This window comes from Tiliqua scincoides, chromosome 1 (genome assembly GCF_035046505.1).
Source record: "Tiliqua scincoides isolate rTilSci1 chromosome 1, rTilSci1.hap2, whole genome shotgun sequence".
NCBI classification, from domain to species: Eukaryota; Metazoa; Chordata; class Lepidosauria; order Squamata; family Scincidae; genus Tiliqua; species Tiliqua scincoides.
In genome coordinates, this window is record NC_089821.1 from 63,875,094 (window position 1) to 63,894,195 (window position 19,102).

General features: G+C 45.1%; 1 protein-coding gene across 1 annotated transcript in view; it reads left to right on the top strand.

Annotated features, from left to right (window-relative positions):
* The window catches only part of LOC136644171 (acyl-CoA (8-3)-desaturase-like), a 43,341-nt gene extending 24,995 nt beyond the window's left edge, over positions 1 to 18,346 (top strand). The window contains exons 9-12 of the mRNA XM_066619772.1: positions 5,135 to 5,231; positions 6,680 to 6,759; positions 8,349 to 8,474; positions 18,227 to 18,346. Coding sequence (XP_066475869.1) covers positions 5,135 to 5,231; positions 6,680 to 6,759; positions 8,349 to 8,474; positions 18,227 to 18,278 — 355 coding nt within the window. The 3' untranslated portion in view covers positions 18,279 to 18,346. The remainder of the gene's footprint in view (positions 1 to 5,134; positions 5,232 to 6,679; positions 6,760 to 8,348; positions 8,475 to 18,226) is intronic.
* Positions 18,347 to 19,102: the final 756 nt, after the last annotated feature.

The following is a 19,102-nucleotide window of genomic DNA, read 5'->3' on the forward strand; positions in this document are numbered from 1 at the left end:
CCTTATGTTTGACACCCCTGCCTTAGATATTGACAGCTTAGATTTGAACAGTTTGGATTTGAACTAATTGGCACAGGATGTGGTGGTGCATCTGGCCTAGATGCCTTTAAAAGGGGATTAGACAGAATTCTGGAGGAAAAGTCCATTACAGGTTACAAGTCATGACGGGGTATGTGTAACCTGATTTTAGAAGTAGGCTATCTCAGAATGCCAGATGCAAAGGAGTGGCAGCAGGATTCAGCTGTCTTGTGTTCTCCCTGAGGCATCTGGTGTGCCACCACTGTGAGATACAGGAAGCTGGACTAGATGAGACTTTGGCCTGATCCAGCAGGACTCTCCTTATGTTCCCATATGAAAAGTGTGATGGTGATGCTTCCTGTGCTCAGTCCTTTACAAACAAGAGTGAGCAGAGAGTAGAGATTGGTCTACTGATGACCCACTGACCAATTTCTGGTGTGACAACTAAGCATTTGTTGACTGCTGGTATTCTAGCAAAGAATTTTGAATTAGTGGACCTTGGCCTGATCCATCAAGGCTCTTCTGAAATCCATGTTTGTAAGAGTACATATTCAGACTCACTTTAGCACCAGTTATTTGTGCCTGAACTGCTAATAGATCCTGAGTATGCTCTCTGGATTTTGAACTTAAAACATATCAGTTGATAACAGAGACCCATGTTTGTTGTGTTTTGTTTGTCTAAAAACATAGATCATTGAGGACTGAAATCACCCTGCCTTTGCTTTACCAGTTCCTCAAGATTCAAATGAATAGAGAGACAGAACAGTACAGTTTCGACCATCGTGTTAGAAATTTGGGTTCTGGTCTGACTGGAAGCATGTCAAATATGTCCTGCTTGGATGGAAAATGGGCTAGTGGGCCAGTAGTCAGAAGTTTCCCTGGGCTGGGTCTGCTATGCGTGATCAAAGATGCTTGCTATTGGATTTAATATTAATGGGCACAGGCCGCTCTTTAGTTTAAGTTTCCTTTCATTGTAATCTGGATCATACAGGAAAGGAAAACAAGAAAATATGGGCAACTTGGGCCACGTGTAACTTTCTTAAAAACATCCTTGAATTAACTAGCCAGTATGATGCTTCTACAGGCCTGGGTTCCATCTGCTTTTTTTGAACTTGTGTTCTTAACATTACTAATATAACCTTTAACTACCTAGGGCCCGTCTAAAAGGTCTAGGGCCCATATCTAAAAAATGTACAATTAGCAGTAGCCTTTTGATCAATACATTATTTTACAATAAACCTTTTAAAAAAATGGCATTGAATATTTATGTTTGAAATCCAATTATGGTGAGGGCACAGAGGAGGCACAGCTTGCTGCAAGCTGTTGCTGACAGAGCAGACTCACTTTGGCACTGGCATGCCCTATTGGGGCTTCTGTAGCAGCCATGCCTTCACTGCCAAGGTTATCTAGTGGGGTAAAGAGTCCCATTAAGTGGGAATTGTTAAGGTTTAAGGGGGGCTTGTATAAAATTATAAGAGGATTGGTGTAGGTTCCCAGTCTTGTCCCAGTATGAGCAGGTTGCAAGAACAACACTTCAACTACAGCAGAGTACTTTCAGCAGTTGTATTGGTCAAGGGATATCACATATAGAGTAGTCATTTAACAGTCCAAGAGTCAGCATGGAGAGCAGTCAGTTCCAGTATAGTAAATCCAAATCAGTTCCAATAATACACAGTCAAAGGTTCAGTCCATAAGTCAGTAATATCACATACATACAGTATCCAGCCTCTTCACTCACTGGCAGCAGTCTCACAGTTACTCCATCAACTCCCCTACTGCTGCACTTGAGGCTCCGTCTGACTAAACTCATATAGTCAGCTCAGCCAATCAGTATTTGGCTTGGTCACACCCAGGGTGTGCCTGTCCCAGGTGCTTGCTGATTCTGCTGAATCATTGCTCTGCACCTGCTCCCTGAACCAACATGTAAGCTTTGGTTCTGCATCACTCAGAACTCAAGCTAACAGGAATGGCCCCAGGCATGGGTCTGGTGGGATGAAGAGGCGGGACAGAAATAAGGAAGTGGATGGAGCAATGAGGAGTGCTTTATAAACCACAGGGAGACTGAGAAGGGCTGGTGGCCTCTTAAGAGTCAGACAGGCCCATGGAGGCAATTCACCCCTCCCCCTGACTTGCAGAGAAAGAAAGGTGGTTGGAGCCCCCTCTTCTTGGATACTCTGAGGCCTCCTTGTGGAGAAGGGGGATCCAGAGGCTAATCCAGGCAGAACTCAAGGAACCATCCTGAGGGGTGACAACAGCCCCCCCCCTTAAGGGCCACAGACTTCTTCCCTGCTACTATCTACATCCCTTCTGCATGCAGCTCACAATTTACTTTCACTTGTTTTGAGTACCTTCCGCTAAAGGTAATCCTTTAGTGCTGCTGAGTCATTGCTCTTCTGTGATCAGCTGGAACTAAAAGTGGCTTTGCGCAAGACTTACTATAATGCTGTACTACCCATAACAGTCCTATAAGATTCATCTGTATGATAAAGGCAAAATTGGGTAGAAATTGCTGATATAGAATTGCAGCCCTACAGTAAGCTTCACTGTATGCTAACTCATACGTAAGCCCCATTTGCTTCAGTGGAATTTGAGAAATGATTTTCTGGGGGGAATGGAATAAATGTTATTAGAAGTAAGACAGGTAATCCACATGCGAGTGTACTAGTCATAAAAAGGGTTGTTATTTTGTTCCCTTGGTCTTAGTGTCAACAGTCTCTTTTGGAAAAAAAATGAGACTGAACAAATCTTTCTCACTGAAAAAAACTGAACAGCATTGACTTTCTCTTGAATTCCTTTAATAATCATTTGTCAGTCACATTTTTGTACTGTCCTGTCTGCAAGGAGCTTAGGGTGCTGTGCATAGTTCCTCCCCTTCTTTTTTCTCCTCATAACAACCCTGTGAGATAATTAGACTGGGAGATGGTAACTGGTCAACCCAGGAAGCTTCATAGCTGAGCAGATATTTGAATATGTCTAGATTCTCCACTCCAGCCTCAGCTTCTATGTGTGTGCGGTGCACCAAGCTACCTGTCTGCCTTTTACCTTTCCTGAGCTAGTCACCTGCTTTTGTTTTGCTGTGTCAGAGAAAGGGGAATGACCCAAGGGACTGAACCCAACTGGGGTAGGAGCCCAACTCTGGCAGTCTGGTATCTGTCCCCCTGGTGGCAGCAGGTGCTGCCTTCCTCCTTACCTTTTTCTGCACATGACTTTTCTAGACTTGGTGCAATCACTTAGGGCGCAATCCTAACCCCTTATGTCAGTGCTTTCCAGTACTGGCATAGCAGTGCCAGTGGGACATGTGCTGCATCCTGCAGTTGGGTGTCACTCACGGAGGCCTCCTCAAAGTAAGGGAATGTTTGTTCCCTTACCTTGGAGCTTCATTGCCCTTATGTCAGTGCTTATGTCGGGGTTAGGATTGCACCCTTACTTGTTTAGACTAGAACCTCTTTGCTTTGATCAGACCTTTATTCAGAACTTTGCTTACTCATCAGAGTTAAGTTTGTTTTTTGTTTTTAAAAATAGTAATTGCACATTAACAGAAAACAGAATTCCACCCACCCACCCACCCAGAAAAGGAAGGAGGAGAAATGTTATTTGACTGGTTTGGTGATTGAGCATGCCAAGGAGCTGATCTTTTTTAACAACTTGGGTTTTCCATGGCAAGGCAATCCAACAAGTTAAGACGTTTAGGTATTTGGGTTTGAATTTCCATTACAAATTGTCATGGGTCCCTCAACGCATTTTGGCGATTAATTCTGCTAAACTTTCATCTCAGGCCATATTACGCTTTTTTAATCAAAAGGAAATTCAGTTATTCCAGTAGCTCTGTGTATTTTTAATGCCAAAACTTCAGCCCAACTCCTTTACAGGATTCAGATTTGGCTACCAGCCTTCAACCAGGATGATGAGAGAGTTCTCTCAACCTTTTTATATAAGATCTTTGGCTTAACTCACTGTGTTCCATATGCAGGCTTATGTCTGGAGGCTGGGCAATATAGATGAGCATTTAATTTGGGCCAGGTTTATCAAGTTCTGGCTCAATGTTTGCTTCAATGCAGGGCAAGCCCTTCTTTTCCAAGCCTTAATTTCTGATTCCTGACAATCTACGGGTTTTCGTCGTTTCATCCTTAAAATCCGCGTGTCTGCAGGAAGGCAGGTTTTTTTCCTGCTATTTGGCATCATACCAAATAGCTATTTGGCATCACACCAAATCACACCATTCCTGATCCCTACTGTAACTCAGTTAAACATATGCAAATAAAACAATAGCATATGGTTCCTTGTTTAGCCCTGTCTCCATCTTTTCTCTATCTTTCAGTTTTTACTTTGTGTTAGTATCTAGATTGTTAGCCCCTTGAGGCAAGAATGTGGTTTCTCACTCTCTGTCACATGTCATGTATATCAATAGTGCTATTATATGAATAGTACCTATGCCTGGTAGATATGGTACCTATATATATATATATATATATATATATATATATATATATATATATATATATATATATATATATATATAGTACCTATACCTATGTAATCACCACTTCAAAGATGACTACAAATCAGGTCTTTTAAAAAGATGGGAGAACAACATGGAAAACACTAGAAGTCAACCATGTTATGAATTTTCTGTAATAACAGATTTGAATAAATGGAGTCAATTCTGGAGAAAAGGATTAGGGCAGCAGCAGTCTTGCTCACATTTGAATGGGCTTTTTCTTAGTGCTACTTCACACATTATAGTAGTTGAAGCTGGTATATATTCCATAGTGTGCATGCACTTATACCCACATAGTGTGTAAGTGTGCTACATGTCTTTTTTATTTACTTCATGCATTGTTGTTAGCCTAGTGATGTGTTCCTGCAGTGTGCTTGAGACCAAAAAAGATGTTGCTACCTCTCATATTGTTGCAATGAGCATTTATTTAGATCTTTACTGTGTATGCATGCTTCTCTATAGTAATATGTGAAATAGTCCTTAGCAAACAGTTAATGTGAACATGGGAACATCAGTTAATATGAATCTGGGAACCTCAGATTGACTCGCTGAATAAAGTTACTAATCTGGTAATGTGTGGGTATTGTGAATTTATTCAATTCAAATTTGATCCCACAGGTTTCTAGAGTCAGTCTGGTTTATTTGGATTTCACAAATGAATCACATCCCAATGAACATTGATTATGATAAAAACATGGACTGGATGTCTACCCAGGTAAGGCTGTTTCCAGCTGTTTAAATGTGTGGTTCATGATAGACACTTTCTGAGTAGTGATGGTGCAGATTTTGAAGCTAAGGGAGATAGTGAGCGGATATTTTTTCTGTGAATATCACTTTCTTAATATCACTTTCAAAATTTCTGAGCTGTTATAAGTCAAGCCAACATATTCTCCAAGTTCCAGCTCTGCGTATAATGACTCGAAATTGTGTGCAGAAGCCTTCCTTAAAGAGAAGAATTATAGCAATTTAAGAGGAATCTTATTCAAGGTTCCGGCTGTCATTTCTCTTTCTGCCCCGTAACTTACCAAGGGGCCAATCCTATCCAACTTTCCAGTGCTGTTGCAGCTGTGCCAACAGGGTGTGTGCTGCATCCTGTGAAGGGAACATTTCCTTTACCTTGGGGCTGCTTTGCAGCTGCATTGCTAAAGTTGGATAGGATTGGGCCCTGAGAAGGAAAGTGAGGGGAAAGAGATAAACTGTTAGCAAAGGAGCAGCAATATCAAAGAAGCTCCTCAATCTGGGTCTTTCTGAGGATAATTCTCCCCCCAAAAGCCCAAATTTTCTCCAAGAAAATCAGAGGCTGACAGCTCAGTCCTTACTTGCACTAGTGCAGCCAGGCCACATGGCCTGCCCTATATCCAGTGCATGTTAGGAGAAGGCTAGAGGTCTACCTGGGGTAAGGGGATATTTTTCCCCTTATACTGCTTAAAGTCCCAGCCTGCCCTATGGGGCTGCTTGGATCTGGCGCAAATCTGAGAAGCCTGGTATAATGCTGCAAGACTCGGGAAGGGGGTTAGGATGTGGCAAAGGCCTACTCTACTGAACCTGCCCCCTCCTGGTCCAGATCCATCCTGTTCTGTCCTCCCCCACCCTGAAATACACCCTGCCCCTACACTGCTCAGTGGCATACTTACCTATGCTGGAAGCTGGGCCTGTGGATACAGCGCCGCCAGGGTGGTGCAGGCCTCAAGACTGGTGCTGCCTACTTGTGCTGTGTCACCAATGTGCTTTATAGCTGGAATAGGATTGTGTTGTGAGCCAATTATGAATTGTGATGAGGAATTTTGCATATCACTGCTTTTTAAAGACAATAATGCTAAGGAAGCACAGTCCCTGTAATATCTTTAGGAAAGGGGAAGCATGGCTGTCACTGTTCCCTGTCATGAAATGGTTGCAGACTCGTTAAATTTTTAAATGTTAACTTTTAGGATCCAGATATTGTTAGTAGTATAACAAGCACAGGGTCTGTTATATGTGAAGCTGAGAATGTAAAAAAGTGCTTTTCCTGGCAACAGCTCCTCTAAGATCATACAGGAGGAAAAATGAAATGGAATAGCCAAAAAATTATGTCTCATTGATGTAGAATCTTCTCATGGGTACTCAAATGCATGAAACGAGTATGGCATCCATTATCCTCCCATATTTTCTTTTTTCTCCCCACAGCTCTATGCAACATGCAATGTGGATCAGTCCCTGTTCAATGACTGGTTCACTGGTCATCTGAATTTCCAGATTGAGCACCAGTAAGTAAGACTATCTAAGGAATAAAATCCTTTGTATTATTCCACCAGGGGTGTGGGTTCACATGACAGATAAGATCAAGGTTAGGGGTGCTGTTGGTGTGGATCCGCAAGGAGTGGAGCTCTGAGGTTTTGCCTACAGCAGGAGCAATAGCATCAGCAGGAGTGTGTTTTTTTTTTCAAAAAGACCTTAGCCAAAAAGAAGCAACCAGGTTCAGTAGGAGAGAAACAGAAATTTATCTAGGGTAGCGTTTCCCAGACTGTGGGTTACAAGCCACTGGTGGGTTGCAACCCCATGTGTGATAGGCCCAACGTGATGGTCCTAGTGGTGCCGAGGCCTCTTCTAGATTACACCAGTCCCATGACCCACTCTGTTGTCCTTCACGGGCGTCAGAATGGCCTGCAGAAGTGACTGAAAGTGACTTATGGCTTGCAGGCGCAACTTACAGTTTGACCAGAAGTCGCTTCTGTGGGCAATTTTGTGGCCTGCTGTGATTGGAACAGCCTTCTGGGGGTCCCAATAAGGCATTCTAGTACCACTATGAGCATCACATTGTAACCCACCATGGAGGACAAGGGGAGGTCACTGTTGAAAAGTTTGGGAACCACTGACATAGGGCGTATGGTGATGACTAGGGCCATTTTTCTCAAGAGCTACCTCAGAAACAGTATGTAGCTCATATTCAAACTTACTGGGGAAAAGGGACGAAATTCTTGCTTAAACTAGGTTGCTATGAGCTTAGCAGCTCACAGCAACTTTTAAGCTCTGTCCTGGCAGCCTGGTCTCTTCTCAAAAACAGGAAGTGAACCTTAACCACTTCCTCTTAACCTATGGCTAGCTTTTGTTCTTAAAGGGCAAGGCTGCCAGGAGGTAACCTTCTCCTTCAAGGACATTTTTGTCTGGGGAAAGTTCTTAAAGGACCTAATGGGCTCATGCCCCCCCCCCCCCACAAACCCATTAGGTCGTTTAAGCTCTTCCCCAGCCAAAAAGCAGAAGATAGCTAGGATCTTCTGTAGGGTATGCTGTAGAGGGTTCCCCTGTATCTGTGGTTTCCTTTTCTGCAGGGTTGCCTGGAATGGCTTCCCCACAGATATGGGGGGGACAGACGCCTGTAATTTTGAATCTCATTTGTCAGTTTAGATACATTTGTTTTAAACTTTTGCAAGCCACTCAAAAGTTTAGGATGAAATGAGCTTCTTTAAATGAAGTACTATGAGTTTAAGTAGAAATAAATGAGAAGAAATTATAATTATATTATAATTATATAATGATTTTTGTTGTTGTTATAGTCTTAATGGTGTGTAGTTATGGGGGTGTTCCAGGCATTCCATAGTTGCATTATGCTTCCCTACCCTGTCCCTAGCTCCACGGTGAAGAGGAGGGCTGCTGCACGTATGTACTTGGCGCATCACACATACTAGTCTCCAGCTCCTTTCCTGTTCCAGGCTAGAGAGGTAAACTAGAAGCAGTCTACCATCAAACTTCGACTGGAGAAGGATCAGGGGATTGTCCCATTTCAGATGTGTGGACCTTTGGCATGTTGAGTGTAAATGAGGAGTTATGATTTCTGTATTTTTTGCTATCTTCACAGCCTTTTCCCTACAATGCCTCGACACAACTTTTCAAAGGTAGCCCCTCTGGTGAAATCTCTCTGTGCCAGGCATGGCATGGACTATCAGTGCAAGCCTCTGCTCACTGCCTTTAGGGATATACTACGGTAAGTATGACAGGAATGTTGTTGCATAGCAAGAAGTAAATGAAGAAAAAGTACAAGAAATGCTACAGCCTTAATAAGCAGCTAATATTTTAACTAAGCATCTGTTCCATTTTCCAATTCATTGCCATATGATCCAAGGCATAGGAAGGTCTCTGTAACTTCTTCCCTATTTCTCCCTAGAAGGGAGGGTTTGGCAGCATCCTTATGCTATTATGCACCTTGGCCACCCACAGTGTTTGGCTCATGCCTGGGACGGTGCAGCTGATATGCATAAGAAGAGAACTCTGACAGACTGTTCACACAGTGGTGAAGCAATCTGAGAAGTGCCTTGCTCAAGCCCCACTCAGGTCCCACTTGTGTGGGAGAAGGCTGTGGAAGTGAATATAAATCAAATAAATAAATAAGTGTACAATAAAGGGAAGGTTCTTGGGATCTAGAGCTAAGTTAAAGAGCATGTAGGAAATCCTTGGTGCTCGATTCAGCCACTAATGGCCTCTCCTTCTGCTGAATGTAGTGATAGAAGAGAGGCATTCATTAGTCTTATTGTTTAGGTGAGGACAGCAACCAGTATGTAGGGAGTTCTGAGAACTGACAAAAAATGAGACAGGTGGAGTATGCAACATGGTCCAGACTTGGTCCAACATGATCCAGAATGGAAAAAATGCCTCTTTAGAAAGGAGGGCTTAAAGTTGTATTAGAAAATAATTGTCTAATAATGATGTGCAGGCCATTGTCTGATAAGGAGAAGGATTATTTAGTATTTATCATGTTTTGTATTGATCTTCCTCTTAGGAGCTTAGAGTGGTATACAAAATTCCTTTCCTCCTTTTGTCCTCACAACAACCATGTGAGGTTGATGAGACTGAGAAATAGTGACTGGCCCAGACAGTGACTGGTCACTAGGAAGCTTCATGGCTGAGTGGAAATTTGAACCTGGATTTTCCTTGTCTAATTCCCAGACCACTACACCATTATAGTTTAATCATACAAGCATACAGCCATACTATTCATTGTTCTTCCCCATAGAACAACTGTCCCTCACTCTTATCCAGTATAAACTAAGATGGACTAGCCTCTGTAGAAAAATGGATCTGCATTTACAGTAGCACCTCCCCTCCATCTCTGCAGAGGATACATTCCTGCTGCTACTGTGGATACCCAAAACTGCAGATAGAAGTGAACCCTATACTTACTGTGGTGCCACAAGGCATTCTGGGGTGCTGCTCAGTGAGGCTTCAAAGATAGGTCTTATGCGTGATGGAGGTAACAGCGAGAATGCTAACACGAAGTGGAGTCTAACATTCTCACTGTCTGTCTGCTTCCTCTGCTGTCCACTTCCTTGTTAGCATTCTCACTGTTGCCTTCTCCAGCGGTGATGAGTCTAGTGTTCTCACTGTCTGCTTCCTTTTCCAAAAAGCTTCCTCTGCTGTCCTCTTCTTGTTAGCTAGTAGTAGTTGGCAACCTTCAGTCTCGAAAGACTATGGTATCGCGCTTTGAATGGTGGTTCTGGCACAGCGTCTAGAGTGGCTGAAAAGGCCAATTCGGGAGTGACAATCCCTTCCACACTGGGAGCAAGTGCAGTCTGTCCCTGGTCTGTCTCCCTGGCTATGTGCCTTCCTTCTTTGCCTCTTTGCCTCAGACTGTTGGCCAAGTGTCTCTTCAAACTGGAAGAGGCCATGCTGCACAGCCTGTCTCCAAGCGGGCCGCTCAGAGGCCAAGGTTTCCCACTTGTTGAGGTCCATTCCTAAGGCCTTCAGATCCCTCTTGCAGATGTCCTTGTATCGCAGCTGTGGTCTACCTGTAGGGCGCTTTCCCTGCACGAGTTCTCCATAGAGGAGATCCTTTGGCCATCATCCATTCTCACGACATGACCGAGCCAATGCAGGCATCTCTGTTTCAGCAGCACATACATGCTGGGGATTCCAGCTCGTTCCAGGACTGTGTTGTTTGGAACTTTGTCCTGCCAGGTGATGCCAAGGATGCGTCGGAGGCAGCGCATGTGGAAAGCGTTCAGTTTCCTCTCCTGTTGTGAGCGAAGAGTCCATGACTCGCTGCAGTACAGAAGTGTACTCAGGATGCAAGCTCTGTAGACCTGAATCTTGGTATGTTCCGTCAGCTTCTTGTTGGACCAGACTCTCTTTGTGAGTCTGGAAAACGTGGTAGCTGCTTTACCAATGCGTTTGTTTAGCTCTGTATCTAGAGAAAGAATGTCGGAGATCGTTGAGCCAAGGTGCACAAAGTCATGGACAACCTCCAGTTCATGCACAGAGATTGTAATGCAGGGAGGTGAGTCCACACCCGGAACCATGACCTGTGTTTTCTTAAGGCTGATCATCAGTCCAAAATCCTGGCAGGCCTTGCTAAAATGGAACATGAGCTGCTGGAGATCTTTGGCAGAGTGGGTAGTGACAGCTGCATCGTCGGCAAAGAGGAATTCACGCAGACATTTCAGCTGGACTTTGCTCTAAGTCTGGAGAGGTTGAAGAGGTTTCCGTCTGATCTGGTCCGGAGATAGATGCCTTCAGTTGCAGTTCCAAAGGCCTGCTTCAGCAGGACAGCCAAGAAAATCCCAAACAAGGTTGGTGCGAGAACACAGCCCTGCTTCACTCCGCTTCGGATGTCAAAGGGGTCTGATGTGGAGCCATCAAAGGCTGCTGTGCCCTTCATGTCCATGTGGAAAGACTTGATGATGCTGAGGAACCTGGGTGGACATCTGATCTTGGGGAGAATCTTGAAGAGGCCGTCCCTGCTGACTAGGTCGAAAGCCTTTGTGAGATCTATGAAGGCTATAAAGAGTGGCTGTCTTGTTCCCTGCATTTCTCCTGCAGCTGGGAAGGAAGTCATACAGAATGCCCCCAAGCTAAGGGAGATGAATGGCATCCATCCCCTCTGAATCTTGGCATTACCCCTGGAAAAGAATATTTGCAGCTGATTGTAGTGCTGGCTCACCAACAGGTCTAGCATCAGTGGCCTTACTTCCTGTTCAGTGATGAGAACATCTGAGGGTGAAGTTGCTGTTTGGCCTGGTCTGTCTTCTGGTGACAGCCAGTCCAATTTACTTTTAGAGGGAGTGGCCCACTCCCATTTTTCTGTCAGCAGTCTGAACAGCTGAGGGATAGGAAAGCCCTGAAGTGCCTCCTGATGCGCTGCCATCAGAAGACTTATTCGCATATTAATCTCTGTTCCCCCATAAGTACAAGACCACCTGTGATGAGGTCTGTACTGTCTGCTGCAGTGTGGAGCCCTTCCCCCTGGGGGGATGCCAGTCAGGGGGTGCTTACCCTGGCATCAGACAGTTGGGGTCGCCAGGGGGACAGAAGAGACTGGATGGATGGCTTTGCAGAAATGGTTTACTTGTGTAAAGGCCTTTACATTCATGGGGCCCCTGTTATGAAACAGGGTACCCCTAAGATGAGCACCTCTTGTTCCTCCTCACAGGAGGGCTGGTTGCTCCCACGGGTGCTGGCTGTTGGCACCCACTGGGTGCTTGAACTGGTCTTGGGTAGGTGGTGCTCCTTCCCATTGGGCCAGCTCCCACCCATTTTGTACCCCAAAGGGTTCCATCCCTGGGAGCTCCCAGGTCCATTTCATGATGCCCAGGGCCTCAAGGACCTCTTCCAGGCCAGGGACAGGAGAGGAAAGGGCGAGGCATCCACCTTGCATGGTCTCCCCTCCATGCTGCAGGCACAAGGAGAGGAGTGACCTCTCTCTCTCTTTATGAGCCCAGTAGCCAGCCCCACCCCTTCTGGCCATGTGACTAGTTTATTCTTAGGCCCTACTGTCAGGGAGGCCTTCAACATGAGAGCCAGGGACAGGCAGAACTTGCTGCTTGCTCCTGAGGAGACCCCTGCTCCCAAGGTGGCCCATGCTGGGGCTGGGCCCAGGTGACAGGGTCCTACTAAATACTCAGGTCTGGAGTTACATACCCTGTCGAACTGGGCCCTGGAGGATGCAGGGTTTGGATCCCAGTCAGGCTAACTGTCCCCAAGCTGGTCTCCCAGTGCCTCTGGGGTCACAACCTCCTAATGAGGAACAATGGGGTTTAAATTTGGACCAATCTAAACTTGAACTGGCCCTTGGGATGAAAGGATTGCTTGTGACCATGAAAGTACTGGTGGTGTTTATATTTGGAATTGTCCTTTCAAAGTGTGGGCAAAATCCTTGTCTTATCCCTGTTCTCAACGAGAATGGGATCTAGTGCCTTCCCAAAAAGTTTATTCTTCTCAAAGGGGAGGGTGACCAATCTGGCTTGGGAGCCTGTGTTGAAATCTTAATGTAGGAGCCAGATGTTTTTCCTAGCCACTAAGGCAGATGCCACGGATCTTGCAGTAAATTGAAAAGAATCAGGAGAGGCATCTGTGGAAAAGACTGCTGCCAGAGCCATTTTCTTCACTGTATCTTTGGCACTCTTGGATAGGTTGGGGTCTGTCTTGGCCAGCTTCTGCCCAAAAAATAAGTAACTCTAGACATTAAGGAGTTAGTTGCAGCTGCCCTGAGGGCCTGGGAAGAAGTTTCAAGGCTCTCTTGAGGACCACCTCTATCCCTTTTATCACAAGGATCCCTTGATTCCCCCTTCACCCTCTGATTATATCTCAGCATGGGAAGGCAAGGCAGTAATGGGAGCATCAACTGTGGTGACTTTCAAGGTATGTAGAGTATTCCAAGGCAGAGAATAAAGCTTACAGAGAAATTAGGAGGTATGCTTCTTCTGAGATGGCATTGCCCATTCCACTTCCAAGATGGACTTAATTGCCTCCAGAAGGGGAACCTCAGGTGGCTTGATGGGACCTTGAGGAAAAGAGATACTTGGCCCCCCCGGCCTGGTTAGAGTGACAGAGGCAGAAGATTATCCAGCCTCCCTAGTTGCCTTAGATAACAGTTTAGGAAATAGGTTCACTGGGAAAAATCTGTGCAAGTTATTCTCTGTGTTAGCGGCTTCTTTCCTCCCCAGGAGTTCTCCTTCCTCTTTAGAGGATGTGGAGTCTGAGGTGTTCTGTTCAAGAAGCCAGTTACCTTTAGCAGGGGGAGCCCTCTTATGTTAACTGCACCTATAAGGCTTAGAAGATGTAGGCAGGGAAGATGAAGAGGGAGATGGGGATTTGCGCCTCTTACGTGGAGACCCCTTAGAGGAAGTTGAGACACAGTGAAGATGGGGGAAGGTGAATGCTGGCGCTTGAACCTCTGGGACTAAAGTCCTATCCTCTCATCTCCTGCTTAGTCTCCATGAGCTGTCCTAATTTGTCAGCCAGCGTCTGGTCCACACACTCTTCGACCCAGCCTCACACTAAATTTTGTACTTTCTGGGACATTGGCAAGGCGCCCTGCAGCTGGGGAATCTTGTCCTGGGAGAGGAACAGCTACCTCGGGCATCCCAAAATCCCCCTTCAGCCAAATCAGCACTTTCCCAATACCTTGGAGCAGTGGTTCTTACACATTTAGCACTGGGACCCACTTTTTAGAATGAGACCCATTGGAAGTGATATCATGACTGGAAGTGACATCATCAAGCAGGAAAATTTTTCACAACTCTAGGCTGCAATCTTACCACACTTACCCAGGAGTAAGTCCCATTGACTATCATTGTTAAAAGAATATCTGTAGTGCTTGTTAAAAGTACAGGTCTGTAACATTTCCCCAAATGCAGTCACATCCTATGGTAGTATCAAGTCTAATATATTAAAAATAAAATATTGAAATGAATGGGTATCTACCTGAAATTGGATCGTGACCCACCTAATGGGTCCAGACCCACAGTTTGAGAAACAGTGTCCTGGAGAAAGGGAACTTGCCTCTATACAGGAAAGCAGAGACTTCAGGCATGCTGACTGTCGCACCCCTGGAAGCCTTAGGGAACTATGACTCATAAAATGGCACCCTTAAAGCACTCCTCGGCAAACACTGGAGAAAAACTTGGGAGCTTGGAACAGGCTGGGCTTGAGATTTCTTTTAAGCCTGCCTGGCCCTCCAAGAGGCCTGTAAGCTCTTGAACCCTCTGCCTCACTGTGTTGAGGTGCAAAGGACTAACACAGTCCCAGCTAGGACTTGGCGCATCAGTTAAGGATGACTGGGTCAGCAGCCTCGTGTTTTCTTAGGACTGCTGCCTACGTGCCTGATGGAACAAGCTGAAAAAACCCCCTCAGCTGAGAAACAGAGGTGGAATGTGCCCAGGCATGAGCTTAACAATCCTATAGCAGCAGTTTCTGAGGTACAAATCCCCCCCCCAACGTTGAGAGTCTTAGCACCTAATTAAGGACATGGTGGGAGAGAGACCTTTCTTTGGTCAAAAAGACCAAAAAATCACTTCAAACTAGTACTTGCTTCCTGAGGGGAAGGGAGCAGTGCGAGCTGTGTAGCCTTGAGGAACATCCTGTGGTATAAGTCGAGGATACTCTGCACTTCCTCAGAAGTGCAGAAGTAGTACTGTGGCCACTTGAGGACTGGGCTTCTTGTTAGGAGGGGACTGAGGCTCCTCCTGCTCCTCAGGTGTGGACCTGGCAGGGATGGGGGGGGGCCTGAACCAGGATTGCAGTGGCTGCCACTCCCTTTAGGGCAGCTGCTATGCTGGAGGATAAACTAGCCTGAATGCTATTTTTGATAGTACTGGCTAGCTCTTCCAAATCAGTGACGCCAGAATCATGGCGAGGGACAGGTGCATTAATGGGCCCCCCTGCAGTGTTGGCCATTAAGGAGAGACAGAGCTGAAGAAAAAAAGGGGACTCAGGGAAACTGTCCTACTGACTCCTGTGCTGCGCACTCTCCGGAAGCCTAGAGTTGGTGCTGGCGAGGAACAGGCCTCAGTCACAGCTATGCCTTCCTTCAGACTCATGCAACGTGTGCCTCACTGTTGAGTCGCTTCCTTTTCGTGGGCTAAGGCTGTGGTGGGAGAATAAATTGCCACACTGTGAGCCTAGAGGTAAGGTCAGTCTGGGGAATTGAGGGAGCCCCTCCCCTCAAGAAGACTGTAACCTGACCTGCCTGCCTGAGAGGGAGGAGCTTCCCAGATGACATCGGGAGAACCACTGGTAACTGAAACTGCAGAAACCAAATCCATGGATCTAGGGGGACAACTATATCATTTTGGCATATATTCATAGGGAACTGTCATGCCAAGTCAGTCCTTTGGGCCATGTAATTCAGTATTGATGATACAGTCTCGACAGTAAGACAGTTTCTAGTTAAGCTTGTTAGGGAGGCTTACAGGATGCTGAAGCTTGGAATTTTCATTGGCACACTATTTGTTTGTGTAATTAGTTTTAAGTTGGAGATACTGCTCCAGAGAAGTTATTTCACTGTAGTTGCAGAAATTATTGTTGTGAAGGTTTTCTTTTGATCATACATGAAACTGCACAAATGGAAACTTGTTTTTAGCTAATGATGGGCAAACACCCCTCAATTCAGTTCAGAATTGACTTAATAATTACACACTTTTTCAGAAAAAGGAAGATCTGTTTTCAGAGAGTTCTCTTCCAACTTATAACAATAGCCCAAACTCACTGATGGTGCCACATGCATACAGTTTGTTGTATTGTCCCAGAGAATTATAGTTCCCAGCACCAACTGTGACGGAATTACTTGGGAAGTCAACCATTCCCCCTCCCCAAACAAACACTTTCAGGAACAAGAGAGGGTTTTATATACAGATGAATCTGAAAGATGACCACATAACATGTTCCACAAGAACTAATCAAGAGAATTGACCCAAATGGAGAAGCTTCTCACAAAACAAAGCTGCTTTGTTGTGTGGTTCGGTTACATACTTTACAGCAGCCAATGAGACATTCACTGAGAGTTAGGTTTAAATTTTGATGGTATATGCCATCTACAAAGCAGCTGGTTTTGGTTGCTTAATCTGCTGAATGCTCGCGACGTGCACAGAATCTTATTTTATATTCTGAACCAGAGAGGAACACTTGCAGGAAATTGTGTTTTATTCGTAATGCAGATGAGCAATATAAGTTGGACAAATCTGGATTCCAACCAGGTAATTCGGCACTTCAGGGACACTTTAATTTTAGTTAAAGAGTTTGACTCTATTACAATTCCAATCTAATGCATAAAAGTGTTGGTTTAAGTTGCTTTTCCCAATAATTTTATCTCTGGGGCAGCTGAGACATTTCAAATCTCATCTCTAAACTTTTGCAAGAAGCAGTGGTGGGGAGATTAACTCTTGCCCCTCTCCCATTTTAATAATTAAAATCAAACCATTACCATCACCCAACTGCAATTTGCCCCACAAAGCAAAACCTGCATGTACCTTTAAGCTTGGGAGAGGAAACTTTCACCAGGAAAATAGCCAAAAAGAGAGAGAGTTACACATAGACCCTCCTTGTTGTCACAGTCTCAATCCAAATTCCTTCTACCACTTCTGCCTCTTATTTACCTTATAAAGTTCTTTAGGGTTTTATCCCACAACTTCTAGAAACATGGTTGTTCTGGCTAGAGGTGTAGAAACTACTAATTGAGAAATGATGTTTCCTAGATTTGAAGCTGGTAGTGACAGAATTGATGAGGGCAGTGGTTCCCAAACTGGGGTGTCGCGATGCCCCAACCAGAGAGCCCTGGCCTCTGCCCCCTTAAGGGGAGGGGGGAAGGCAGCAACACAATCCACCGGATCACGCTGCTTTGGAGGGGCATAGGGGCTTGCTGCCACTTAGCAGAGCCTGCAGCAGCCTCCCAGGGGTGCGGAAAGCCTCTGCGCCAGCCTCCACAGGGCTCCCCATGCTGCAGAGTCAGTAAAAATTGCAAACTTGACCACTTCTGGTTTAATGAATGCAAAACCAGAAGTGGTCACAATTGTGATTTTGAGGGTCTCCACAGTGGAGGCTGGCACAAAGGATCCCCACACCCCCGGGAGGCTGCTTCAGGCTCTGGTAAGTGGCAGCAAGCCCCTGTGCCCCTCCAAAGCAGCACAATCCAGCGGATCCTGTCACTGCCTTTCCCCTGCCCCTGCACACACTTACTAGGGCTCAAATTCTCCCTGAGAGTTTGAGAACTGCTGGATTAGGACGTTTAAGGGAAATGCACCTCATATTTTCAACTGTGGTTTAATTTAAACATGATTTGTTCAATGCTAGATATGTTTCTTTCTCAATAGTATGCTATCCTATAATTGTTCTTCAAGCTATTTCCTCCTAGCTTATCTTTATAATTTTAGTGTATACAGGTGGAGCCTGTACATCTGTGAATCTGCCAGACATGGCTCCACCTGAATCCTCCGAAGACCTGGAGGGCTTCCTCGGGCCTCCTAATGTCTTATAAGGCATTAAAAATGTCACTTCTGGTTTCCTTCCACGAACTGGAAGTTGTTTTTTCAGCTTTTTTAGGTCATTCTGAAGCCCGCAGAGGCCATGGGCAGACATGTATGGCACAGCTCTGTTTGCCTTTAGAGGCTTTAAAGGGCCAAAACTGGATTTCGATATCTGCGGTTTTCAGTATCCAGGGGGTTTCAAAAACAGATCTCTCACAGATACCAAGGCTATACCTGTAATCTAAATGCTGACTTGTGTTCTCCAAACTATGATACAAGTTTTTTCGCAAATATGGATACCTTGAAATGCAGCTTTGGATCACCATAAGCATTACAACATTGACAAGGTAGGAAGAGTGGTGAATGGGAGTGAAATAGCTGCTCATGAATTGATCAAACACATGTAGCAGGAAAGTAAAATGGTTTGTTTAGCTTTATTTGTTGGTGCAAAAAGCATATTGTCCCCTATTTTTTGCTTAATTGAACCCTCTGCACTGTCTTGCAGCTCTTTGAAAGATTCAGGGGAAGCCTGGCGTGATGCATATCTGCATGGATAAGAATGAACTTATTTGCTGTGAAGATGCATCATGGAGAACAGCTAATAGACCAAGGAGGAATTTGGGATTCACTAGGTAAATGTTATGATTGTTGATGTTTTTTTAAACTATTCCCACATCTGTGTAATATTTTATTGTGCATCTGTTCTTGTTGTATTTAGGGAATAGGATCATGAGAATGGAAGGTTTGTTTCATCCATGAGTATTTCTTGTTCTTTGAACGTATTGAGTTAAAACCTAAACACCTTTCTTATGGTGAGAGAAAGTTGGACAGAGTTATAACAGTAGGTTACTTTATCACTGTAATTAAATGTGTGATTTCTACACATTGTTTGAGTAATAGCTGTAGATCTTGGGTTCAGATGGGGGGGCTATATCAGGCTTCTGGCAGGGGGAATAACAAAAGGGATAGCTGGGTTAAATTCCCCCAAAATGGAATATCAAGAGGATTTGTTATGATTCATTTTTTTACAGCTTAATCCTACATAACACCCTGTGCGGCAGTGCAGCCACACCAGTGGGGTGTGTATTGTATCCTGTGGGGGGAGTTTCAGGCCCCAAAAGTCTCCTTAGGGTAAGGAAACATTTGTCCCCTTATCCTGCCCTTGCCAGCCCACTGGTTCTACTTAGACCTGTGCCAGCGATTTAGCTGGTGCAACTTCAAGAGGACCTGGGGGAGGGTGTAGGATATCTGCCACAGATCTGCCACCGATACCATCCCCCTATCAGCTTTGATCCACCATGTTCCCAGCGCCCATCTCCGTCCCTTTTCCCCCTTCCCATTCTACTGCCGTCTACCCTCTACCAGCACTGGTAGGCATCCT